This window comes from Salmo salar, chromosome 18, assembly GCF_965601325.2.
Source record: "Salmo salar chromosome 18, fSalSal1, whole genome shotgun sequence".
NCBI classification, from domain to species: Eukaryota; Metazoa; Chordata; class Actinopteri; order Salmoniformes; family Salmonidae; genus Salmo; species Salmo salar.
In genome coordinates, this window is record NC_138308.1 from 86,417,537 (window position 1) to 86,445,334 (window position 27,798).

A 27,798-nucleotide genomic window follows, 5' to 3' on the forward strand; every position below is an offset into this window, starting at 1 on the left:
GCGGAGCAAAATAATGTAAGTTGAGAGGACTTATGACTTGAATCAGTAGTCAAAGTTTGTTGAACTTCAGTGCTGAAAAGTTGAGTGAATTCAAGTAGACATAACTTCAAGTAGACATCATTTTTACAGGGAATCAGTTTCATTGGAATATGCATTTAGAAATTCTTGAATTACTGTTTCATGAGCGAATTAGAGCAAATGGTTTTAAACTATTGTCTTTCATTTTGTTTCAACGTATATATCCTGCCTAGTGGCGCTGTGTTGAGTTTTAGCCACATGGGGGAAAAAAGACTGTTCAGCTTCAGCAAGCATCCTAAAAACTCAACAAATGATTTACGTGTTTTTGGTGCAACAGTAATATAGGCCTACTATGCTATTATATTCAGGTTCTGTTATGTAAAATACACATTAATCATTATGCTTATGTCATCTTGAAAGACATAGGCTGCAATCAGACAGAACGAGTTCATTAACTTTGTCATACATGAGCCCCAAGTCCATAACAAACTGTTTTGAGGACAGCCGTTTTGGCAACCCCTTGTAGAGTTCTGTCTTTGGCTGTTCTTGTTACACTGCCTTGGCAGCAGCTACTCTTCCTGGGGTCCAGGAAAATTAAGGCAGTTATACAACATTACAATACATTCATAACAAATTTCACAACCCACTAAGTGTGTGATCTCAGGCCCCTACTCCACTACCACATATATACAAGACAAAATCCAGGTGTACGTGTGTGTATAGTGCTTATGTTATCATGTGTGTGTATGCATGTGTCTGTACCTATGTTTGTGTTGCTTCACAGTCCCGCTGTTCCATAATGTGTATTTTTATCTGTTTTTTTAAATCTGATTCTACTGCTTGCATCAGTTACCTGATGTGGAATAGAGTTCCATGTAGTCATGGCTCTATGTAGAACTGTGCCCACTCAAAGTGAGCGCCGGACGTTTTGGACCAGGAAAGAGACATCTATTTTTGCCACTTTTTGCTGCAGTCAGCACTCAGTGAGTTGGTTACCTCTAGGCTGCTATACATATTTATTTGGTTTGTCATTCTACTGTTTTAATTGAATTTAAGTGGTAATTAAATATAATTAATCAAATGTCTCTAATTGAAAAAAGTGATGGAGCGCTGCAACCCTGCTCAACATTGTGATTATGGTTCAAATCAACCCATTTCCCCCTATAGCCAGAGCAGGGGGACACTACAGATGGAGGAGTGAACAGGAAGATCCAGAAGTTCTATAATATCCTCCAATATTCTTTATGTGCAACTTGTTTTGATATTTTGGGTGTTATACCATTTGGTTTAAAGTAACTTAAAGGATATGGGCATTATTTTTGAAGCATCCTGTCGTAGGCCATACCACTCCCATTGTTTCACTAGCAGCGATGCTAATGGTGGCTGTGGGGTGAGTAAATGAAGAAAACTAAGCCATATTTCTTGTCAATATATTCAATACCCCCCAAAAAGTTTGCTGTAGTTAATTGCATAATTGTTTATTATTATTATGACTGGAAATGTTTGTACTGATTAAATATTTATTGATATTCTCCAACAAAAACCTGCACCACGCTGTAAACTCTCCATGACCAGGTGTCATTAACCACTGCTGTATGGAACGCCGTTTGGGTCTTAAAGCACGTGGTCAAAACGCAATATTTAATGCTACGTGTGTAAAGTAAACAGGTGCAGGCGCTAAGTGAACGCATGCATGCGTTAAATTAACGTCTTCACGCTCTAAATGAACGCCTACACGCGTCAAATAAGTGCATGCAAATGTGCTTGCAGGCGGTCTATAGAACAACGTTTGTGTCTTAAAGCATTGTGGTCAAAACGCAATATTTTTTATCTTGCGTGTGTAAAGTAAGCAGGTGCAGGCGCTACATTAACGCGTGCAGGCGCTAAATTAATGCGTGCCCGCCTTAAATTAACGTCTTCACGCGCTAAATGAATGCCTACATGCGTCAAATAAGCACGTGCAAATGTGCTAAATAAACGGCTGCAATTGGTCCTGCACACGTCAAATTAATACCTACAGCTGCTAAATATACACCTACACACGCTAACTTAACGCGTTCTTTAATATGCTAATTTTACCAGCCAATTTCCCTAGCTCCTCCTTTCATTAAATCGGTGTACAGTCAGTTTGATGCAACAACACCACAATTGGCGAGAAGGACTTTCCATATCCGCTGCAAACAGACCCTAAATGGCTGCACTCGGCTTCTGCTCTCCGTTAATCCTGGACTTGATGCCGTTCAGTCCACGTTAACAAGGTTGATTCTTTTTAAATGCTATTATTACTTAATCATAAAGTTGATCCGCTAGCTAACACAAAGGACGGATCTGTGTATGGCTATGCAGCTATGTTGGAGGCTTAGACACTGAGACAGCAGTGCAAGTAACTTAGGCCTATGTGTCGCTAATATTGTAATTCTGATTAGGCCAAGGGAGTATTTTATATTTAGCTGGTATATGTAGAATAAATATATATTTTGTTGTAATGAATGCTGGCATTTAAATGGCTGGATTGCTAAATGAGTTACTATTTTGCTTGATAACGTTCCTTAGCCGCACACCCTGGCCATAGCCACAGTAATATCTTGTAATATTTTTACAGCCCTGCTAGTTACATAAAGGTGACTTATTATCGAGGAGTACTGACGTCAAACATGTTTTTGTATTTTTAGGCAAAACAACAACTGAAGGTCTAAAACTTCAGGCAGGCTGGCTGGCTTGCTATAATTTCAATGCTACCTAGCCTTAGCTGTGCTAGCTTGCGATTAGCATGAAAACATTTATAACGCTCACAAAGCTCATTTGACCTAGGACAACCCTGTAAAAACTTTGCTAATATCTACAATGTATCCGCTTTCCAACAGCACAGATATTACTTTTGAATACCCTTTGAAATATAAATATTTCATCTAAGCCTGAGATTTAGAAATGAACTTCAGACCTAAACCAGGAACGTTAACGTTAGTACTATGGCACTGTTTGAACAGGAATCGCAGTCCCATCCATGGTCTCTATTTTCACAAAACTGTCGTCTCGCAGAATGGACACCATGCAGAGGAGCCTTGAGTGGGCTAAGGGGAGGCTGATAAATGTTGGGTGTGGTTGGGTTTACTGTTGTTTTTGTTTTGTTTTTTTCACTCTTTGTTCTCCTGCTGCCCATTCTATTCGTTATTGGTCAACATTACTATTTTTGTCTTGGCTTTAAAATCCAATATTATAAAAACATTACTTGGCCACAATTTGTGACAGTTAATATAATTTAACCTCTCTAGGGTATGTGGGACGAAATCGTCCCACCTACTCAACAGCCACTGGAATCCCGTGGCGCGATATTCAAATACCTTAGAAATGCTATTACTTCAATTTCTCAAACATGACTATTTTACACCATTTTAAAGACAAGACTCTCGTTAATCTAACCACACTGTCCGATTTCAAAAAGGCTTTACAACGAAAGCAAAACATTAGATTATGTCAGCAGAGTACCCAGCCAGAAATAATCAGACACCCATTTTTCAAGCTAGCATATGTCACAAAAACCAAAACCACAGCTAAATGCAGCACTAACCTTTGATGATCTTCATCAGATGACACTCCTAGGACATTATGTTATACAATACATGCATGTTTTGTTCAATCAAGTTCATATTTATATCAAAAAACAGCTTTTTACATTAGCATGTGACTAGCATTCCCACCAAACACTTCTGGTGAATTTACTAAATTACTCACGATAAAACGGTCACAAAAAACATAAATTATTTTAAGAATTATAGATACAGAACTCCTTTATGCAATCACGGTGTCCGATTTTAAAATAGCTTTTCGGAGAAAGCACATTTTGCAATATTCTGAGTAGATAGCTAGCCTGTGATGGCCGGGCTATTTTGACACCCACCAAGTTTGGTACTCAAACTCAGATTTACTATAAGAAAAATTGGATTACCTTTGCTGTCCTTCGTCAGAATGCACTCCCAGGACTTCTACTTCAATAACAAATATTGGTTTGGTTCCAAATAATCCATAGTTATATCCAAATAGCGGCATTTTGTTCGTGCGTTCAAGACACTATCCGAAGGGTAACGAAGGGTGACGCGCCCGGCGCGTTTCGTGACAAAAAAAATCAAAATATTCCATTACCGTACTTCGAAGCATGTCAAACGCTGTTTAAAATCAATTTTTATGCGATTTTTCTCGTAAAATAGCGATAATATTCCGACCGGGAGTCGTTGTTTTCGTTCAAAGACTGAAAATGTAAACATGGAGTCGTCTCGTGCACCCGTCTCATTGTTCTAGATCGACCACTTACCAAATGCGCTACTGTTTTTCAGCCATGGCCTGCAAAGTCATCATTCAACGTTCTGGCGCCTTCTGAGAGCCTATGGGAGCGTTAGAAAATGTCACGTTACAGCAGAGATCCTTTGTTTTGGATAGAGATGACAAAGAAGGCCAAGAAATTGTCAGAGGGGGAGCATCCTGTTTGGAATCTTCTCAGGTTTTGGCCTGCCAAATGAGTTCTGTTATACTCAGACACCATTCAAACAGTTTTAGAAACTTTAGGGTGTTTTCTATCCAAATCAAACAATTCAATGCATATTCTAGTTACTGGGCAGGAGTAGTAACCACATTAAATCAGGTACGTTTTTTTTTTTATTCTCTGTACCGGTATCCCCTGTATATAGTCTCGCTATTATTATTATTTTACTGATGCTCTTTAATTATTTGCTTTTCTTTTTTTGTATTTTATTTAAACTGTATTGTTGGTTAAGGGCTAGTAAGTAATCATTTCACTGTAATGTCTACACCTGTATTGTATTTGGCGCATGTGACAAATACGATTTCATTGAAAGAGAATTCATTTAAGGGGAATTATCCAAAATGTTTATTGCATGACTACCTAGTAAGTTCGGAATACCCGCAGCCAATGTTAATTGGTGATGTGTTCCAAAACAATAATATTATGAAAGTTTGACAGGATTGTCCAGCAGCAGAATAGTTATGTAGTGAAAGTTTTCAAAAACATTACAACCAACCAGAATCAATTGGACACAATAATACATAATGCAACTTTAATATTTAAATAAATGTATGATTTATTTCTTTCATCACATTCCCAGTGGGTCAGAAGTTTACATACACAATTCCGTTTAAAACGGAACCCAAACCGGCTGCGCGCGAGCACCATTGTGCATACATTTATTTTGTCCCCCCACACCATACACGATCATGACACGCAGGTTAAAATATCAAAACAAACTCTGAACCAATTCTATTAATTTGGGGACAGGTCAAAAAGCATTAAACATTTATGGCAATTTAGCTAGTACTTGCTAGCTAATTTGTCCTATGTAGCTAGCTTGCTGTTGCTAGCTAATTTGTCCTGGGATATAAACACTGAGTTGTTATTTTACCTGAAATGCACACGGTCCTCTACTCCGCCAATTAATCCACACATTAAACGGTCAACCGAATCGTTTCTAGTCATCTGTCCTCCTTGCAGGCTTTTTCATCTTTGAACTTATATGGTGATTGGCATCTAAACTTTCATAGTATTACCACGACGACCGGCAAAACAGTTCGTCTTTCAATCACCCACATGGGTATAACGAATGAGGAGATGGCACGGGGGTACTTGCTTCTATAAACCAATGAGGAGATGGGAGAGGCAGGACTTGCAACGCGATCTGCGTTAGAAATAGAACTGATTTATATTTTAGCCCTTGGCAACGCAGACGCTCGTTGGCGCGCACGGAGTGTGGGTGCAATAATTGAATAACATGGATTTCAACATTTATTTTGCAACGCAAGCTGTGTGGTCAGCCTATTACAGTCACCAACGCTCTGGTTAACACGAAAACTGCCTAACCAGGTCTGCTAGGGCGAGTAAAATGGTCAGCGTGGTCTCATTTGTGTCTGGAAGTAGCTAGCAAGCCAGCTAGACAATGTTAGCTTGGTTGCTTGACTGCCTCTGCCCGAACGTCCAGTGTGCGCTCCGAGAGCAAAACGGTCTCAATTTACCCATAGGGTTTTTAGTTTTTCATGGAATAGAAACACCATAATATTAATCAAATTAATTAAGCATGTACCAGTCAAAAGTTTGGACACACCTACTCATTCCAGGATGTCTATATTTTTGCTATTTTCTACATTGTAGAATAATAGTGAAGACATCACAACTATGAAATAACACATATGGAATCAGTTAAGAACTCATTCTTATTTACAAGAACAGTCTACTCCTTCCTCCCCTTTGGGGGATTGAATCCCGGTCTCCCGCGTGTCTGGAATATGGAAGACTATCAAATGCTTCCCAAAGATGCCCTCTGGTGGTAAAACTAGCAAAAACTTGCAGTAATAGAAAAAAAAAAAATGGCTGAGAATGAAATGACGTGCCACATAATGCTGAGGGAGCATGCAAGGTGTGTCGCAGTATGACGCAACTTTTAAAGGAGGAACAACTGTACGCGTCTGTTCCCTATCAGATGACCAGCGGGAGAAGTATACATCCTGCTGCGTGCTTTAAACAGTGAGTTCTCATCATTTTGAGGATTTCAAAGTGTTGGAAAATGACATACTGTTGGTTTCCTCTCCTTTCACCTTCAATGTGGATAACACTCCCACTGACCTGCAACTTGAGTTTATCGATCTTCAGTCTGATGCAGTGATTGTTTTGAATAGTTTTCCAATGTCACTGACGAGGTTCTATGCATTCTATGAATTAGGAGTCATGCTCAGATGTTTGTACTGTTTGGGTCAACCTATTGCAACGGTTTTGACTTGAGGTTATCATTTATCGGGGTGCCAGGTAGGTTGTGCCTACCAGAGAAAATATTGGTTTCTCCTTTTAGTTTGGGAGGGAATGAGTCCCATCTGGTCCGTCAAGTCTACACCAATACAAAGGACTCATGTAAAAGTCAGGATGGAAATACACTTTTCATAAACCCTTAAAACATTGGAAAGAACTTCCAAAACTATTCTTTTGCGTGGGTTGTATTAACAACATAAATGATCACACACACAACAATAACAAATAATGAGCTCTGGTTCCTCCAGAAATGTCCTGTACCTCGGGCCTAAAAAGAGTCCAGCCCGGTAAACAAGTTCAGGGAACTCAAGTGACCTTAGTCACGCAATGTTTGTCCGTTCATCCCAGTGTAACGTAAACCCAGCGTCAATCATACAATCAAAATAACAAATATTTTACCACACACACTTATAAAGAATATCAAATCTTAATACGTCCTCACAACTAACTACATAAATCATCACGGTATACATCACACCAAAACAAATGAAATACCGTATACAAAAAGGTTGTAGTCAGTCAGTCAGACAAGCCAATCCGCCGACAGATCTCCAGCGGAAAAAGGCCACGAAAAACAACGGAGAGGTGTAGTCCACGGACGCAAAGAGTGGATCCGATCCTGGGTAGACTTGCTATTAGGCTACACAAAGCACACTTTTAAAGCAACACAACAAACGGAAGCGAGCCGCTTCAGAACTGAGGGTTGAACACATCCTCATTCATGTTTCCATCACAACCCCACTTTTGCGCAGCTGATGCTGGCTATTTAATTGGGAATTAAAGGGAAATCGCCCTATTGGAAGGAGAAGCACTATTTAATTGAGAATTAAAGGGAAAGCGCCCTATTGGAAGGAGAAGCACTGAGACGGTTCAGAAACATTCAGGGCCGTCACACTATGTATGTGAACAGAAATGTTAATTGATGAAATATAACACGTCAAGGCACATATCATCTCTTACTGACTCTCACCTCTCAGCAATCCACCGCATATCGACGTCAGAAACTATACCTGATTTCACTGCTCTAGTCAATGCCCATCAGAGACTTCACACCTCACACTGATTGAGTAGTTTAAATGTCATGTTGAGCTCTCTCTCTCTTTCTTTTGCTTTTGTGCATACCCACAAGAGTTCTGTCCGTGGTGCTGAATGCACAGTGTACTTTCCCCTCCGTGTAGTTCATTGCATGTTTAATAATGAAAATACCTACCAAAAGGAGAACATGGATGTGGTTTATTTCTGTGCATGTTAAAAAAGTAAAATAAGTAGCATATCTGGACGTGATTTACAGTAGATATCAACACAGTCATACACATGATGTATAATCCTGTAATATGATTCTGGCCTGCAATGGCAAAAATATATTCTAATGTGGTCCTCCATGGAAAATAATTGCCCAGGCCTGTCTTATACACTATATTAACTTTGGTTTTCCTAGATATGGCTATTATATTGTGATCACTACATCCTATGGATTTGGATACTGCTTTAAAGCACATTTCTGCAGCATTAGTAAAGATGTGATCAATACATGTTGATGATTTAATTCCTATGCTGTTTGTAACTACCCTGGTAGGTTGACTGACAACCTGAACCAGGTTGCAGGCACTGGTTATAGTTTGACGTTTTTTCTTGAGTGGACAGCTTGAAGATAGCCAGTCAATATTTAGATCACCCAGAAAATATACTTCTCTGTTGATATCACATACATTATAAAGCATTTCACACATATTATCCAGATACTGACTGTTAGCACTTGGTTGTCTATAACAGCTTTCCACAAGAATGGGCTTTAGGTGAGGCAGAGGAACCTGTAGCCATATTACTTCAACAGTATTTAACATTATATCGTCTCTAAGCTTTACAGGAATGTGGTTCTGAATATAGACGGGGAACACTGCTCCGTTGGCATTTCTGTCTTTTCGGGAAATGTTATAACCATGTATTGCTACCACTGTAACATCAAAGGTATTATCTAAGTGAGTTTCAGAGATAGTCAGAATATGAATGTCATCAGTTATTTAATAGCAAGTTATTGACTTCATGGACCTTGTTTCTTAGGCTGAATATGTTAATATGAGCTATTTTTAGCACCTTTCTGGTTTGCTTGATTGTTTTTAATGCTTTACTGGGAAGCTTATTAGAAGTAGACTTGCTCATGTTATTTATATTGGAGCTGATAGTGCAGGGTGAGCTGCACAAAGTGGTCTTCCTACTAGGGCACACCGCTTCAGTGCTAACAGCGTAACTCTGGTTCATAGGCTCATGATTACTGCATACAATAGCTGTAGGATAAACAGAGGTACTCGGTGCTATTAGGGGCACATCAATTAAGTTACTTACATTGTGTTTGCCAATGCCCCTAGGATCATGTACATTTGATGCAGCATTATGACGATTCATTGTCTCAATGGTAGGGATTAACTCAGCTAGTCTTACCACATCACCCTCTAGAGAGCCCTGCGGTTGTAGACGGTGCAGTTGCTGTAGCAGGCAATGATATAGCCCGACAGGATAATCTCAATGGTGCATCTGTAAAAGTTTGTGAGCGTCTTAGGGGCCAAGCCAAATTTCTTCAGTCTCCTGAGGTTGAAGAGGCGCTGTTGCACCTTCTTCACCACACTGTCTGTGTGGGTGGACCATTTCAGATTGTCAGTTTAAGCTTTACACCTTCTCCACTCCACGGCCCTGTCGATGTGGATGAAGGCATGCTCCCTCTGCTGTCTCCTGAAGTCCACGGTCAGCTCCTTAATTATGTTGAAGTTGAGGGAGAGGACCTGGCACCACTCTACCAGGGCCCTCACCTCCTCCCTGTAGGCTGTCTCGTCATTGTTGGTAATCATGCCTACCACTGTTGTGTTGTCTGCAAACATGATGGATTTGGATGGAGGCGTATGTGGTCATGCAGTTATGGGTGAACAGTGAGTTCAGGAGGTGGCTGAGCACGCACCCTTGTGGGGCCCCTGTGTTGAGGATATGCTAGTGGATGTGTTGTTGCCTACCTTCCCCACCTGGGGGATGCCCGTCAGGAAGTCCAGGACCCAGTTACACAGGGCAGAGTTCAAACCCAGGGCCCAGAGCTTAATGATGAGCTTGGAGGGTACTATGGTGTTGAAGGCTGAGCTGTAGTCAATGAACAGCATTCTGACGCAGGTTTTCCTCTTGTCCAGATGGATAGGGCAGTCTGTAATGCAATGGCGATTGCATCATCCGTGGATCTTTTGGGGCGGTATGCAAATTGCAGTGGGCCTAAGGTGTTAGGTGATATGATCTTTAACTAGCCTCTCAAAGCACTTCATGATGTGATGACCCTCCCACTCTGTCTGCCGAATTCTCTCTCTTTGCTCTTATTTTCCTTAATAGGATGTCGGTGGGCGGAGCTGGGAGGGTCGTCAGCGACATGGCACACACCTGGGTTTGGGTGTGTCCCGGGATAAATACACCTTTTCCCCATTCATTGAGGAGACTCTCTCCATGCAGACACACTGTTAGATTTTGGTTCTGGCATTTTTTGTGGCCGTTTTGTTTGTTTGCTTTGGCACCTTTCAACACCCCTCACTATCACATTTATGCACGCAACCACTCACTTACACTACTGATTACTGACTACACACACCATTGTTAATTGTATTTACGTTACTTCAGTAAATAAATATATTTTTGTTATTCCTTATCTCCACATTGTCTCCCTTTTTGTTACGGACTTCGAGCCGGTTCGTGACAATGATGACAGAAGTGAGTGCTACGGGGCGATAGTCATTTAGTTCAGTTACCTTCGCTTTCTTTGGTACAGGAACAATGGTGGACATTTTGAAGCAAGTGGGGACAGAAGACTGGGATAGAGAGAGATTGAATATGTCTGTAAACACTTCAGCCAGCCAGCTAAGGATGCATTCTGGGCCGGCAGCCTTGCGAGAGCTAACATGCTTAAATGTCTTACTCACGTCGGCCACTGAGAACGAGAGTTCACAGTCCTCTGGAGCGGCCCGTGTCAGCGGCACTGTCTTATCCTCAAAGTGGACAAAGGTGTTTAGCTTGTCCTAGAGCAAGACGTCTTTGTCCGCGATGTGGCTGGTTTTCCCTTTACAAACCGAGATTGTCTGGAGTCCCTGCCACATATGTGTCGTGTCTGTGTCTGAGCTGTTGAATTGCGACTCCGCTTTGTCTCTGTACTGACGTTTTGCCTGTTTTATTGCCTTACGGAGAGCATAACTGGACTGTTTGTATTCAATCATACTGTATTAATATAATTTGAAAAATTGCTTTTATGTGTTTTTTTATAATAAAAAAACATACTTTATTTGAAAGAGCTATTTTTCCAGTAGAAAAGCAATATTCCAATTATATTAATACAGTAATATAGAGACACACAGAGGATGACATTTGTGCCATCTAATGTGGAGACCTGCCTACTGAAATGTTCTTGTTGGTAAATTACGTGATAAATGAGGTGTTTAGAGAAGCCTTTGAAGACTTTATTTCAATATCCCCACACTTGAGTCCACACTGTGCCTTTAAGAGAGATTTATATTGCACTGAGGGAGAAATGCATGAAGACTTCTAAGTGAAAATGAAAGTGTCCAGCTCCCCATTTCTTGTAAACGCCACCGTTACAAATAATTCATCTGTGCAGATGAACAGCCAGACCCTTTGGTATAGTCTGCTTTCCTTACACTGGGTGATTACACTTCACTGTTCTCCACTGTCGACAGCAAAAAATTCAAGAATTAAGGTAGGAACACTCCATGTCAAGACACTTTCTGCAATATTATGTAACAACGTGTTAATACAATCTGTTGCTTGTGTTATTACAACGTTACTGACTGTAAGTCGCTATGGATAAGTGTCAGCTAGCTAATAGACTAAAATGTAAATGTACTACAAAGGTAAAAGGGTCAAAGCAATGTAAATTGATACCTAACATTATTAGCCTATATGATCAAATTGTGTGTGTGTGTGCGTGCGTGCGTGCGTGTGTGTAGTTATGGCGTCTCTCAGCATGACAGAAGACCAGCTGCGCTGTTCCATCTGCCTGGATCTCTTCGTCCACCCTGTCTCCACTCCATGTGGACACAACTTCTGCAAATGTACGCCACGTTTTATGGATCTTAAATTTGTATTAAGTTTCAAACAGTAAATTGTATCTATTTTTGTCTGCCACTGATGTACATAAAATTTGTCCCTAAGTGATTAATAAAGTTCCTACCTATCTATTTATCCATCAAAGCTTGTATCTCTGACTACTGGGATATCAGGGAAGCCATCTGCCCTCTGTGTAAGGAGACGTTCAAGAAACGTCCCGACCTCCACGTCAACACGTTCATTAACGAGATAATCAACCAGTTCAAATCGGCACAGGAGGACATTTCTCCACACACCATTTTGCCATTGAGAGAGGTACGTGGTGTGGGACAGCTGAGTAAAATTGAAACCTAGGAGATTTTTGTTCTTGATCATGTGGCCTGACTAGGAAAAACTCCAGGCCCTGTTTAGAACTCATAACCAGGGCCCAGAGTTTTACCTGGTATGGTCAATTAAACAATTGTCCATCAACATTGTGATTATGGTTCAAATCAACCCATTCCCCCCTATAGCCAGAACAGGGGGACACTACAGATGGAAGAGTGAACAGGAAGATCCAGGCCAGACTGAAGAAGGTGGAGGAGATCAAAAACTCAGTGGAGATCAGCAGAGTGAGTTCTGGATCGTTTTCATAGAGAGTCTTAGAAGTGCTGATGTAGGATCAGTTTTGCCTTTTACATCATAATGTATATGATTATTATGGACGGGGAAACCTGATCCTAGATCAGCACCCTGACTCTGAGATGCTTTATGAATACAGGCCCTGATAAGCATCGGACTGTTGTTCTCATCTATGTAGGGTACGGGTCTTCTGCAGTTGTAGTAATTCAATTTAATTAATTTACTTTCATCATCATAGCTGCATTTTTTGAATTAAAACTGATAAATAGTTCTGGGCCACACAGTCTGAATGGTCTGATTGTGTGCTTTATTCCCTCATAAAGTAACACCTGTGACCCAGATTCACTATAGGTAATATTTTACAGTACATTCATTCGTCTGAATCTAGTTCACTTCATTCCACAGGCTAGTTCACAGAAAGACATAGAGGAAAGTGAGCAGGTCTTCACTGCGCTGTTGCGCTCCATTGAGAGGAGCCAGGCTGACATTGTCGGTGAGATCCAGGAGAAACAGAGAGCTGTGGAGAAACAAGCTGATTGGCTCATCAAGGAGCTGGAACAGGAAGTAGCAGATCTAGAGAGTGGAAATAATAAACATGGGGAACTTTGTTCCACCCCACAACAGGTAGGTGTGCTACTGCTTCTCTCTGTGGTCGATTTGAATGTTGTCGACTACAGGGTTAGGGTTAGAGTTAGGGTTGAGACGGGATGTGGACATGAAGCTAGGGTTATGGTTAGGGTTGAAGCTACGGTTAGGATTAGGTTTAGCGTTAAGACGGGATGTGCACATGAAGCCAGGGTTAGGATTAATTCAGGTCAGTTCTTAGTAAAACTCAACTCAGCTGACTCTATCCAGTATAGCCAGAAGAGGGCCACCCCTCTGAGTCAGGTTTCTCTCTCTTCTGCTCTTGTCTGGGTTACTGTTAAGCACTTTGTGACAATGTTTATGCAAATAATGCATAAAATACATTTAGTTGATTTACATTCTGTTCTGAAGTCTGTCCTTAGTAAAACTCGATCCCAACTGTCCTCTGCTGTAGATCTGTTCTACAGCAGATCGATCTTCCCTGTTGCTCAGTTGGTAGAGCATGGTGTTCGATTCCCACGGGGGGCCAGTATGAAAAACAAAAATGAAAAAAAAAATTATGAAATGAAAATGTATGCATTCACTACTGTAAGTTGCTCTGGAAAAGAGCGTCTGCTAAATGACTAAAATGTAAATGTAAAAATCTTCTTAGATCAGTCCTTAGTAAAACTTGATCTGAACTGTCCTCTGCTGTAGATCTGTTCTGAGATCAGTCCTTAGTAAAACTTGATCTGAACTGTCCTCTGCTGTAGATCTGTTCTGAGATCAGTGCTAGCGGTGGTGGAAAAACCATCTGGGGAATTGTGTCCCAACTGGAGGATACCTTCAGAGAGGAGATTAAGAAAGTCATGGATAAAGGTTACTATTTATTTATCTATAATGATACATTTTATAAAAGTTTACAAATACTGTAGAATCATGACCCACTGGGCACAAACGTCAATTCAACGTCTATTCCACATTTCTTCAACGCAATTTTGTTGAAATGATGTGGAAACAACATTGATTCAACCAGTGTTTTACACATTTACAGTCATTTTTTATTTGGACCCATTCGAATTTTCTATAATTAAATTAGATTAAATCTTCATCATGAACAATGACATTCTCAATTGTGAGTTTTTTTCTTTTCATTCAGGGTTGAAATTGCTGAAGACTAATGCAGGTAAAACATGCTACAATTTGCAATCCACATATTCACATGTTCATCTCTCGTTTCTCAATCTCTTAACCCACCATTGAATTATTTACCACACCATTTAATTAATTATTTTACATTTTACTGTCATTTATCCATTCTTATTTTCATCCTAACTATAGCCTGGTCAGGTGACACCACAGGGTGGTCATGGAAAACTCCTGTCCCTAATTACAACTAACAGAATGGATGGATGGATTAAATAATGGATGGACGAATGAAAGGATTAATGTATGATGAATGTATGGATGAATGGATAGATGGATAAATGAATGCATTAATTAATGGATGAATGGCTGAATTAATTAATGCATGGGTGAATGAATGAATGGATGGATGTATTAATTAATTGATTAATGGATGAATTATATATCTGCTTTGTTGTTATTTTCCGATAGTGAACGTGATTCTGGACCCCGACACAGCTCATCCTTTCCTGGTTCTGTCTGAGGATGGGAAACAGGCCAGACACGTCAACGATTGGAGGATCCTGCCTTTCAACCCCAAGAGGTTCAATACCAGTATCAGCGTCCTTGGGAGGACAGGGTTCTCCTCCAGGAGATTCTACTTCGAGGTGAGATACAGTACAATAAAGAAGAACGGATGTATCGGTTGACTGACATTATCGGTGGATATTTGACTCTTTGGGCTTTCAGATATCTATCTTTTCGGTCTATATACCACCATATTAGACTGGACAAAAAAATCACACTAATCCTTTCAGATCATTGTTTCTAAGGTAAGAAATCAGCCCTCAGAGTATCATTGTAGGGTTGTTTCAGTTTTGCGGGTATATTAGAGGGAAGTTGTACTTACTATGATTGTAAGATGTTCTCGTACCTAGTGATGAACGCACTAACTGTAAGTCGCTCTGGATAAGAGCATCTGCTGAATGACAAAAATATAACTATAAATGTATCTATTTTTTTTAACTTGAATTTGAACTTAAAGGTGCAGGTCTCTGGGAAGACTGACTGGGGCCTAGGAGTGGCCAGGGAGTCCATCGACAGGAAGGGGAAGACACTCCCGACCCCTGCAATTGGCTACTGGACCTTGTGGCTGACCAATACGCATGAGTACAAGGCTGCAGATGATTCTGGCTCCACCCTCCTCTCCCTGAGAGAGAAGCCCCAGAAGGTGGGGGTGTTTGGCGATCACAAGGAAGGGTTGGTGTCTTTTTACGACTCGGAAGCCAAGGCTCATATCTATTCCTTCACTGGGTGCTCCTTCAATGAGAAACTTTTCCCTTTCCTGAACTCTAGTGTCAATAACAATGATACAAACTCTGCCCCATTTGTCATTCTGCCTGTCAGTCATAGAGGCTGACAGGCTGATTGGTTAGAAATCAAGATGGGATGGGCCACATGTCATTTGATTGGTTCTGGTGTGTTGAGAACTGATTCTTGACATAGCCAAGAGAAGTGTGGCTGCTGCAAACCATCATCAGTACGGTGACAAGGCTAAACATATTCATGCTATCTTCATCACTGGGTGAGTCAATGCCAGTGGAAAGTTGATTTAGAATCCTGCTGTAGCCTATAATACATTTCATCCTAATGTTGTACAATCTGTCTCGTTTCTTTTTATTAGCCCTGGGCCAGGTCAAGGCCAGGTCGTTTTTAATTCATCTGTTTGACAGTGTCAGAGTAGCCACTCATTTCGTTCATTTGTGTAGTAATATTAAAAAATATTCTGATAATGTCACCTGTCCTGTAGGCTTAAATGACATAGAATTGCATGAAATGCGTTTATAAAAGGCCACATTGTTTTAAGGCCCTGCAAAAAAAAATCCCCATCTGTGTCAATCCTAAAAACGCTTCTGCTGAACTGTTTGCCAGTATGCAACTGTAATGATATATGCTATATTATAAAGAGTATTTTATGATTCTTGAACTCTGCCCCATTTGTCATTCTGCCTGTCAGTCATAGAGGCTGACAGGCTTATTGGTTAAAAATCAAGATGGAATGGGCCACATGTAATTTGATTGATTCTGGTCTGTTGAAAACTGCAGTTCTTGATGATAGTACTGATTATTTGTCCAATAATCAATCTGCCTATGTGTTGAACTTGGTGTAAACTGTCTGTGATTTAGATAATATCAATAACATGACGAATAACATTTCAATAACATGACGAATAACATTTCAATAACATGACGAATAACATTTCAATAACATGATAATAAGATGACAATAACATGAAGAATGTTGATTTAGTTGATATAGTATGTTCAAAAATTATTAGATGAGTGATTACAGTGTATTTTCAATCACAAATAGCACGAATTAATTTGTATTAGTTTGTTATAAGCCTAGTGAAGGGCTCAGTATGCATTGTTATCCTTTTTAAGAGTTGGACAAAAATCGAACAATAAAGCTTTCTTTCTGAGCTGGATTTCTTCTACATTTTCCATGAAAAAAATACATGAATCTCTCTTCATTCTCTTCATCCACTCATCTCCTCCGTCCTTCTATCTTCTCCTCCCTCCTTCCATCCACCTCAGTCAGAATCAGTCTTTTTTCTTCCATCGCAGGGTGACAGAGTCGGATATCTCTCGCTGTCTCAGTTCATCTTGTAGCTAAGAGATATAGACACACAAGGATAGTCACCACATGATCTGACTATCTAAATGTATTCACGCATGACTAAGTCGTTTGGATAAAAGCGTATGCTAAACTGGGTATATCAGGAATCATCAACTAGATTCTGCCGCAGGCTTATTTTTTCCTGAATTGGATGGTCATTGGGGTGGAACATACACTACCTATCAAAAGTTTGGGGTCACTTAGAAATGTGCTTCTTTTTGAAAGAAAAGCATATTTTTTTGTCCAGTAAATAACATCAAATTGATCAGAAATACAGTGTAGACATTGTTAATGGTATAAATGACTTGTAGCTGGAAAAGGCTGATTTTGTTATGGAATATCTACGTAGGCGTACAGAAGGCCAGCATCCCGGAGTCGCCTCTTCACTGTTGACGTTGAGACTGGTGTTTTGCGGGTACTATTTAATGAAGCTGCCAGTTGAGGACTTGTGAGGCATCTGTTTCTCAAACTAGACACTCTAATGTACTTGTCCTCTTGCTCAGTTGTGCACCGGGGCCTCCCACTTCTCTTTCTATTCTGGTTAGAGCCAGTTTGTACTGTTCTGTGAAGGGAGTAGTACACAGCGTTGTACGAGATCTTCAGTTTCTTGGCAATTTCTTGCATGGAATAGCCTTCATTTCTCAGAACAAGAATAGACTGACGAGTTTCAGAAGAAAGTTCTTTGTTTCTGGCCATTTTGAGCCTGTAATCAAACCCACAACTGCTGATGCTCCAGATACTCAACTAGTCTAAAGAAGACCCATTTTATTGCTTCTTTAATCAGAATAACAGTTTTCAGCTGTGCTAACATAATTGCAAAAGGGTTTTCTAATGATCAATTAGCCTTTTAAAATTATAAACTTGGATTAGTTAACACAACGTGCCATTGGAACACAGGAGTGATGGTTGCTGATAATGGGCCTCTGTACGCCTATGTAGATATTCCATTAAAAAACATGAACAATGTCTACACTGTATTTCTGATTAATTTGATGTCATTTTAATGGACAACAAATGTGCTTTTCTTTAAAAAACAAGGATATTTCTAAGTGACCCCAAACTTTTGAGCGGTAGTGTAGTTACAAATCATTTGTAGACTGAAAATTCACTGCAAGAAGACCCAAACAGATATCATATTTGACCAAAAAAATTGTATTTCAAACCTTGCTTACGTTTGTATAACATCACAGACGCTGAGTATACAAAACATTAAGAACACCTGCTCTTTTTTAAAGCTATGATCCCTTATTGTTGTCACTTGTAAAATCTATTTCATTCATTGTAGTTGAAGGGGAGGAGACAGGTTTACAAAATTAAAATCACTTGAAGCTGATATGCTGGTGTTTTTACAGTATTTTATGTCCAACAATTAATAATAAAAGGTTAAACAAATTGCTCAGAAAACTTGGGGGGCCGAATATAATCACCCAGTTGGGGAACCCTGGCATATATTATTCATATGCATTATATATGTTATTACCAGGAATAACTCCTAACTAACTAGGGCCTTTGTTTCCTTGTCTGTTAAGGCAAGGGAAAATTGTTCGGTTAACAGGTGAGGTAGAATGACTCACCTTCTTCAAGACCAGTTCGGTGATGTTAGAATCTGTTAACGCTGTTGTCGAGGTGAATTTCACCTGCACTCCAGCATATCCTCCAACACACACACGCACACTTAGTACATCCTCCGTCTTTAAAATCTTTTCATGCTCTCATTATTACTCTAATATTTGGGTACACAAACACACATTTCACTCACCTGTGTAGTAGCAGACAAAAGACTGGATGAGTGCAGATAATATCGTTCCATAGTCCATTGTTAGTGATCCATACTTCAACACAACCCTCAGACGTTCCTCGACCCAGTATCTGAAGGAGTCGCTCTGGTCTGACCACTTCCAGGAGTCTCTGAATAGGCCGATCCATACGCTGCTACCATTGGCCACTCTCTGTACCAATCAATCAAATGTATTTATGAAGCCTTTTTACATCAGCATTTGTCGCAAAGTAACTTCTTTACTGTAACCCGGCCTAGAACCCGAAAGAGAAAGCAAAGCGCAAGCGAGATCACAGTGGCCAGGAAAACTCCCAACTGGTCCTCTGTTCCTTTGTGGCTCAGTTGGTAGAGCATGGTGCTTGTAATGCCAAGACAGTAAGTTCAAATGTTTGTATGCACGCATGACTGTGTCACTTTGGATAAAAGTGTCTGCTAAATGGCATATATTAGAAGAAAACAAGAAACCTATGTCTCCTGGTTCTCAGTCTGGTTCCTCACACTGGCCAGGTCTGTGTAGTACACTCTGCAGTAGCTCTGCGCCTCAGACCAACTTTGTCTTTCATTAATCAAATTGAAGTGATTGGAGGAATTGGTCCCTCCTGTTGGGAAAGGATATTGTGAACACATTTGACCTGTGTGTGTGTGTGTGTGTGTGTGTGTGTGTGTGGTGCGTGCGTGCGTGCGTGCGTGCGTGCGTGCGTGCGGAGGAGGCTGGTAGGAGGCGCTTTAGGAGGACAGGCTCATTGGAATGGACTAGTTGGGAACGGCATCAAACATATAGAAACCACGTTTCACTCTCTTCCATTTATTCCATTCCAATGAGCCCATCCCCATTGTAATGAATACTCAGGGAGAAAAAGGTGTAGATTCACGCGCAGGCTGCAGAAGGTGTTTATTTCACCTTCGCAGAAGGCAGGAATCGTGGTCACAGGCAGGCAATGGTCATACACAGGTAGGCAAACAGGCAGGTGATTCAAAACTAGGACTGAAGGCTATAACTGGTTCTCACAAACGAGCTAGGAAAAAGCTTAGTAGAGTCAAACTGAACAATACCTCACAAAGGCACAAACAGAATGAACTGAACTAAATAAGGAGCTGATGAGACCAGGTGAGTAACTAACACAGGTGAAATTAATGAACAAAAAGGAAAGACAGGGCTACGTTCAAGAACACAAAGAAACAGGGCTACGTTCAAGAACACAAAGAAACAGGGCTACGTTCAAGAACACAAAGAAACAGGGCTACGTTCAAGAACACAAAGAAACAGGGCTACGTTCAAGAACACAAAGAAACAGGGCTACGTTCAAGAACACAACGAAACAGAACCCAAGGTTGACTAAGAAAATAAATACAGAACCTTACATCCATGTCTTATTGGATATGCCTTAGGGCGGGTCACAAGGTCCAAGTATCCAATGACACCTGTTTTCCCACTTGAATTTGGTTGTCCTTTTAAATTGTTATAATGTGCAGTGATAACATGTGACAACTAAACCAAAAATAAGACATTCTTTTTTCATTGGAATTTGGTGGTTCTTTTAGATGGTTGAAAGCAACGTGAATACACTTTTGGAATTCAACAAACTTTTGGCTGACTTTTTGAGTGGGTGAATATAAATTGTAATCTCATTGATCAACGTAGCTACAAATATTACCCAATTGTCCCCATTGAAATGACTTGGTGTGCCCAGTGGTGTGTGTATCGTCCAAAATAAATGCATAATAGGTTGATGTAGTCGGCTATTTCTTACCGTCGTAGCAGATGAAGATTTCCTTGTTTGAGCAACGATCGTCGTTCCACCTTCCGCTGTCTCTCATCACTGTGCAGTACTGTCCACTGCCTTGGTCATCAGGCTGTCCACTGCCTTGGTCACCAGGCTGTCCACTGTCCCAGTTTCTAAACTCAGCCCCTCCCTCACTGTAGTAGTCACTGTCTTCCAGAGACCACCTCTAGCTGTTAACATCATCATAGAGTCCTATCCAGACTCTTCCATTGTATCCATTGACAACTTGTCTAAATCTGTTCATATCCTCAATGTTTTCTATGGTGGCCAGGTCAGTGTACTTCTCTCTGCAGTATCTCTGTGCTTCAATCCAGGTCTTGGGGTCATTAGCAAATACGTATTGGCCGGTGAGGCATGACGACAGTTGGTAGAAACCTGAAAAAGAAAACACACAAAATGAAATCTATGCAAGAATCCAGTGCCTCCAATGGAGATTGATTTCCACACACACACACACACACACACACACACACACACACACACACACACACACACACACACACACACACACACACACACACACACACACACACACACACACACACACACACACACACACACACTGTATTGCATGCTATCTGTGTGTACAGGCTTACCTGAGAGCAGCAGGAGGAACAGCACACCTCTTCATATCTAACAGTTGAATTCCCTTCAACCAATTCCCTGTGTCAGAAGAACTATTGGCGAGAGATCCTCTACATTAGCTGGATCGTTTGAAATGAGTGAAGGAGAAACATTTGGAGATACTTATAATGAAGTAACACTTTCACACCTACCCAGTTGTAGCTCCCGGCTCCCCTTACATATCCTGCATGTCTCTTCCTTGTCTTCTTTCCAGTAAAACAGGTCTAATAGTCACATTCTGGGCTAGTTCCTTACATGAACACACACACACTATAGAATGTGCATATGGGTTTCACCCAATGTTCCCTCTAAACTGAGCGCGTGCGCTGGCGCGCAGTAGCCCCTAGACTGCCGCCCCGGACTGCCCTGCAGAGCACAGAAGAAATATCAGCCTACGGAGAGAAGCGGGAGATTGAACTTCACTCAACTTTCTAAAGTTTTCCCCGTTAATTAACACTATCGTTTTCACATTACTGTGGCAATTGTGATCGAATCAACGCAATAGTAACCAGTTTCAATGCAACATCCCGAGACAAAACAAACTATGCAAGAGATTTTGCTGTAACCAGAATGCTTCAGAGTAGGATTCTATTGAGCACGACTCAGCCCATAATGGTGCAACATAACCAATCAGAGCTGCAGCAGGCCTATATGTAAATAGACCATTGTCATATATGGATCTGTTTAATCTCTTTAATAACGGTATGGGAACAATGCATTTTATTTTGTAAAGTGGTTTCTTGCATCAAACACAACATTTTTTGTCTGCTCTTTGTCTTAAGGACAAGTGGATAAACTTGTCTAGTTAAACAAAGGTTAAATAAATAAAAAGGTTCATTTCAAGCCCTGCATGTTTTTTTTCTAAAGTCTCATGGAATGTAGGTCTCCATTGAACACCCCACATTGGCTGCTACTGTAGGCTGAATGATAGAACAGCTATTTCCATGTTCAAATATTATGGGATGCATTTTCTTCATTGTTTTTGATGGTAGGCCGCTCTGGTGGGCCTACATTATGATCAAATAGCCACAGTAGCCTACTTGACATCTGTTAAAACTAACTTAGTATCAGGAATCAAGGTAAGACCCAAGTGTAGACTGTGTGAAGTAACAATGTTTATTGTAACAGGGGCAGGCAAACAACAGGTCAAGGCAGGCAGGGGTCGATAATCCAGAGTAGAGGTCAAGGTACAGGACGGCAGGCAGGCTCAGGGACAGGCAGAGTGGTCAGGATGGCGGGTACAGGGTCAGGACAGGCAAGGGTTAAAAACCAGGGGGACGAGAAAAAGCGAGACTGGGGAAAAACAGGAGCTGAGACAAAACGCTGGTAGGCTTGAACAAACAAGACACACTGGCACAGAGACAGAAAACACAGGTATAAATTCCCAGAGGATAAGTGGGGAAGATGGGCAACACCTGGAGGGGGTGGAGACAAGCACAAGGACAGGTGAAACAGATCAGGGCATGAAACTTAAAGCGGGTACAGCCTCAGCGTTCACAGTAAACGCGTGCTGGAAGTTGCACAGAATTTTCACAACTTTCAAGTTTGCGCTCAGCAGACCTGACATTTTCTCAGTGCTGAATTTTGTTTTGAGGGAACATTGGTTGCAGCCCCATGCTTTTCATGTTTTTGTTTGTAAACCAATAGATATAGTATGCAGTGATGATGATGAGACAGTATCGTCTGCAAAGATCGACAGTATCGTCTTTTAAGATCTTGTGAAAAATAAGTATGCGGTTGTCTCATCTAGCTATCTGAAGTCGAACTGTAAGGTGCTCTGGATAAGAGCATCTGCTAAATGACTAAAATGTAAAATGTAAATCATTAACGTACAGTTCTCATATTGAATTATTCTTATGTATATTTTTTATAAATATTGATGACACAAATGTATCATTTGTACATTTCTTTATTAAAAAGGTAGTTATTTGTTACATTTGGGTGTATAAAACCTAGCAGTATTACTTATTTCTCTGAGAGTGAGGCGTATATATAGCATTTAGCAAAAAAACATGATTATTTGCCTCTCTGAAATGAAACCATCAAGCCATGATTACATAGTGAAAAAAATACACCAATCCCTTTCATAGTTTATTTAAACAATAAAAGCTCATTTACAAATATTTCTGAAAATAGATATATAGCGTTTTGGAATAAAACTCTTAAGTGTGTGAAAGGAAGGCAACTTATCCTCTTCGTCCCATTTGGGCTCTCAGGCCACAATGACTCCACAGACGAGGAAGGGGTTAGAGAAGTGGTTTGGTGTGAATAACTGAAGGTACTTATTTGCGTATTTTCACGTCATCCTTGACCTTACACACCAATGGGGATGAGCATTACATTTGACATTTAAGTCGCTTAGCTGACGCTCTTATCCAGAGCGACTTATAGTTAGTGCATTCATCTTAAGATGGCTCGGTGAGACAACCACATTCCACAGTCAGTAAGACCATTTTTCCTCAAAGCAGAGAAGTCAGTTGGCAAAGACGAGACTTACTGTTAAGTGTTATTTAATTGTTTTGCACTCGTTGTGTCCACTGGCAACGGGGGAAGAGAGAGAACTGGTTTGGTGAGACTAACTGAGGGTATAGTGCATATTTTCACCCGAGTCCTTGAGCTCACATAATACTGGGGGTGAGCACTCATTGTAACACATTGCAAAGAGAGAGAAAGAAGGTATTGCCTAATCAGATCAAGCAACCAAAAAGTTTTGTAATAGATTTTTTTGCATCACATAAGTGTTTGGGGTGAAGAAGAAAAAAACATGTTACAAATAAATAAAAAAACATGACAAAATATTTGTAGTGGCCATTTGGACTCGGTTCATAGTATATAAAACATGTAGTGGCCATTTGGACTCGGTTCATAGTATATAAAACATGTAGTGGCCATTTGGACTCGGTTCATAGCATATAAAACATGTAGTGGCCATTTGGACTCGGTTCATAGTATATAAAACATGTAGTGGCCATTTGGACTCGGTTCATAGTATATAAAACATGTAGTGGCCATTTGGACTCGGTTCATAGTATATAAAACATGTAGTGGCCATTTGGACTCGGTTCATAGTATATAAAACATGTAGTGGCCATTAGGACTCGGTTCATAGTATATAAAACATGTAGTGGCCATTTGGACTCGGTTCATAGTATATAAAACATGTAGTGGCCATTTGGACTCGGTTCATAGTATATAAAACATGTAGTGGCCATTAGGACTCGGTTCATAGTATATAAAACATGTAGTGGCCATTTGGACTCGGTTCATAGTATATAAAACATGTAGTGGCCATTAGGACTCGGTTCATAGTATATAAAACATGTAGCATTAACAGTAAATGGGGACAGGAGGTAAAATAGTTAGTTCATCCTGATGTCCACAACAGAGGACATTTATTAACAAGCTGATGTCCACAACAGAGGACATTTATTAACAAGCTGATGTCCACAACATAGGACATTTACTAAAAAGCTGATGTCCACAACAGAGGACATTTATTAACAAGCTGAAGTCCACAACAGAGGACATTTATTAACAAGCTGATGTCCACAACAGAGGACATTTATTAACAAGCTGATGTCCACAACAGAGGACATTTATTAACAAGCTGATGTCCACAACAGAGGACATTTATTAACAAGCTGATGTCCACAACAGAGGACATTTATTAACAAGCTGATGTCCACAACAGAGGACATTTATTAACAAGCTGATGTCCACAACAGAGGACATTTATTAACAAGCTGATGTCCACAACAGAGGACATTTATTAACAAGGTCTTATTTAGCTCTTAATGTAAAATAAGCATATTGGTGTAGGGGGACCTGTTGAAGTGATCTTGACCTGATAGACAGATCACCTGCAGATGGAGCACCTTATGTACTTGTCTATGGTTATAACTGTTAATAACTAGATATGAGCATGTGAAATTTAAATTACCATAGATATATGCATATCACAAAATTCATATTTTCTTTGAAGTTATGAAAACTAAATGATACTATAATCAAATGGTAATGTAGATTGTTCTTTGGAAAAAAAAATTAACTTTATATAAAGGAACAATCCATATTTTTGTTTGAAAGAAAATGCTAATTCACTGTAATTGTGCTAAAATAACTATGTTTTGGTCATTTTTCATTTCAGATAACATTAGTTACATGTCTAATGATGTTTTGAAAAGAAATAAGATCATATTTTGCTGTGATTGTTACTTTTTCCAAAAGTGACCCCAAATGGTAACGGATGTAGACTACCGTTCAAAAGTTTGGGGCCACGTGCCATGGGAACACAGGAGTTGGTTGCTGATAATGGGCCTTTGTATGCCTATGTAGATATTCCATTAAAAAATCTGCCGTTTCCAGCTAATAGTCATTTACAACATTAATAATGTCTACACTGTATTTCTGATCAATTTGATGTTATTTTAATGGACAAAAAATTAGCTTTTCTTTCAAAAACAAGGACATTTCTAAGTGACCCCAAACTTTTGAACGGTAGTGTATGTAAAAATGCATGTTGTGTATGAAACATGTTTATTTCCTTTATTACATGAAAGAAAATCCTAATTCTTTAGCGACAGGACAAATGCTAATATTAACATTTAGATAAGTGCTGATTTAATGGATATAGTTTGTTGTATAAGTATATTTTTTACATTTAACTAGGCAAGTCAGTTAAGAACAAATTCTTATTTCCAATGACAGCCTACAGGGGAACAGTGGGTTAACTGCCTTGTTCAAGGGCAGAACGATAGATTTTTACCTCGTCAGCTCAGGGATTCAATCCAGCAACCTTTCAGTTACTGACCCAACGCACTAACAACTAGGCTACCTGCCACCCCAATTAAATCTGTAAATACAGAATTTTCAACGAACGTTGAATCCCAAAGAGCATTAACTAATTGGTATATAGCGAAGTACATTGTTATCCTGTATAAGAGTTAGACAAGAATCAAGGAATAAAACCATCTTTCTGTAGCACGTTTCCTCTATTTGCCATGAAAATAAATATACGATTGTCTCTTAATCCTATTCATCCTCCTTTCTTTTCTTCTCAACACTTCTTCTTCCATCCATCTCAGTCTGTGTCAGTCCTTTTCTTCCATCTCAGATTGACAGACTGATATCCCTCGCCTCTCAGTTCATCTTGTAGCTAAGAGAGGAAGACAACTAGATCAGTCACCTCATGATCTAACAAGGGACATATCTGGGCCCTAGTTGTAGCTCACGGAAGCACGCGCACACACACGCGCACACACACACACACACACACACACACACACACACACACACACACACACACACACACACACACACACACACACACACACACACACACACACACACACACACACACACACACACACACACACAGTACTGTAGCTTTAGTGACTCACCTCCTTCAAGTGCAGCTCTCTGATGTCAGCTGTTTTGTTGAAGTGACTTTCACCCCCCCCACACACACACTTATAACCCTGGATAGGTTATTTAACCACTGCAGCTGATTAGAACTGCCGGCAGTCCAAACTATCAGGAATTATCATTTTAAATTGTGTAAATAATCATTTAAATGGTGAACACACCTTTACCTGTAGCATTTGTTTGTCACTGCAGTTGTCATCTGTCCATTTCCCAGAATCCAACATGAACACTGTGGTACACCTCTGATGCCCTCCTGAGTTGTCTGGCTCCCCTGAAGGCCAGAATCTGAGGGAGGAGGAGGAGGGGGTAGGGGAGGAAGGGGGGGGGGGCAGAGGAGTAGGAGGGGGAGAGGAGGAAGAAGAGTCACTTTCCATTACAGTGTCCTTGTTACAGTGTAATTATTCCTGTTTACATGGTATGTATTTAGAGCAGCAACCCCCATAACCACACGTGCTGGGTAAGTACAGTGTAGCAAATTTAACACAAATGTACTTAAATAACTACACAGTAGCAAGAGCACTGTAATGTAACATGTTGGTGTCACCTGAAGGAGGAGTCACTCTGATCTGACCACTCCCTGTTTCTGAACAGACCAATCCACATGCTGCTGTTGCTCCGGGCTAGGCTCTGTACCTCCATGGTTCTGAGCCTGGTTCCTCACACTGGCCAGGTCTGTGTAGTACTCTCTGCAGTAGCTCTGAGCTTCAGACCAACTCGTCAGCTGTCTGATAAGAATGTCCGACTCCCTACTTTTCTTTCTGCACAACAAGTGAACAAACATAAGGTGTGAATCCTAACTTCCACTTAAGTCACATTTTTCACTTAGTCTCCCATTGACATCAACGTATGTGTTACGGATACAGGTATCCTGAGTGTGTATCCTGTGTGTGTGTTTTTGGATATTTGTTTCTTTCCTTGGGTCCAGCTCAGCCCCTCCACCAAAAAAAACATGATTGTTTGACGGTAGACTTAAGTTGTCTGTGGTTTTTGTCCTCACTGTTCCTTTTCACTGTTACAATTTGCATGAGTTATGTTACGGGTCTCGTTTCCATCCCCCTAGACTGCAGGGCCAAAGGGATTCGTAACATCCAGTTGGAACTGTATTGAACGGACATCCCTCCTGGCATCACCGGTTGACAGTGGGGAGAGGTGATCAAAACGGGGCAATGTGGCTGGAGCTTTAGCCTCGCCCTCGTTCTCAGACACCGACGGGCTTACAGGAGCAGCATCATCCCCTACAGGGGTAGTAGGCTCAGACAGCGGTAATACAAGTACCTGCTCTTCCAACAAAACA

At 40.5% G+C, this 27,798-nt stretch overlaps 1 protein-coding gene and 1 long non-coding RNA gene across 3 annotated transcripts; one reads left to right on the forward strand and one right to left on the reverse strand.

Moving 5' to 3' along the window:
* The first annotated feature begins 2,128 nt into the window (after positions 1–2,128).
* tri39 (Tripartite motif-containing protein 39) lies at positions 2,129–16,704 on the forward strand. 2 transcript variants are annotated; one of them, XM_014156396.3, is made up of 9 exons: positions 2,129–2,276; positions 11,806–11,910; positions 12,051–12,220; positions 12,418–12,516; positions 12,932–13,150; positions 13,864–13,969; positions 14,250–14,276; positions 14,708–14,883; positions 15,261–16,704. In XM_014156396.3, the coding sequence occupies exons 2-9, from the start codon at positions 11,808–11,810 to the stop codon at positions 15,633–15,635; spliced, it is 1,275 nt and encodes a 424-aa protein (XP_014011871.2). In that variant the 5' UTR covers positions 2,129–2,276; positions 11,806–11,807; the 3' UTR covers positions 15,636–16,704.
* Positions 16,509–27,736, reverse strand: LOC106577943 (uncharacterized). Its single transcript, XR_014381317.1, has 7 exons — positions 27,723–27,736; positions 27,138–27,262; positions 20,628–20,831; positions 19,141–19,271; positions 18,655–18,844; positions 18,470–18,549; positions 16,509–16,888 (listed from the first exon to the last, which is right to left on the reverse strand). It is a non-coding gene; the product is annotated as an uncharacterized LOC106577943 (long non-coding RNA).
* Positions 27,737–27,798: the final 62 nt, after the last annotated feature.

Coding starts and splice junctions, on each gene's coding strand:
- tri39 (XM_014156396.3), top strand. CDS start 11,808: ATGGCGTCTCTCAGCATGACAGAAGACCAGCTGCGCTGTTCCATCTGC. Junction 14,277..14,707: donor ATTGCTGAAGACTAATGCAG/GTAAAACATGCT, acceptor ATTTTCCGATAG/TGAACGTGATTCTGGACCCC. Junction 14,884..15,260: donor CCAGGAGATTCTACTTCGAG/GTGAGATACAGT, acceptor TTGAACTTAAAG/GTGCAGGTCTCTGGGAAGAC.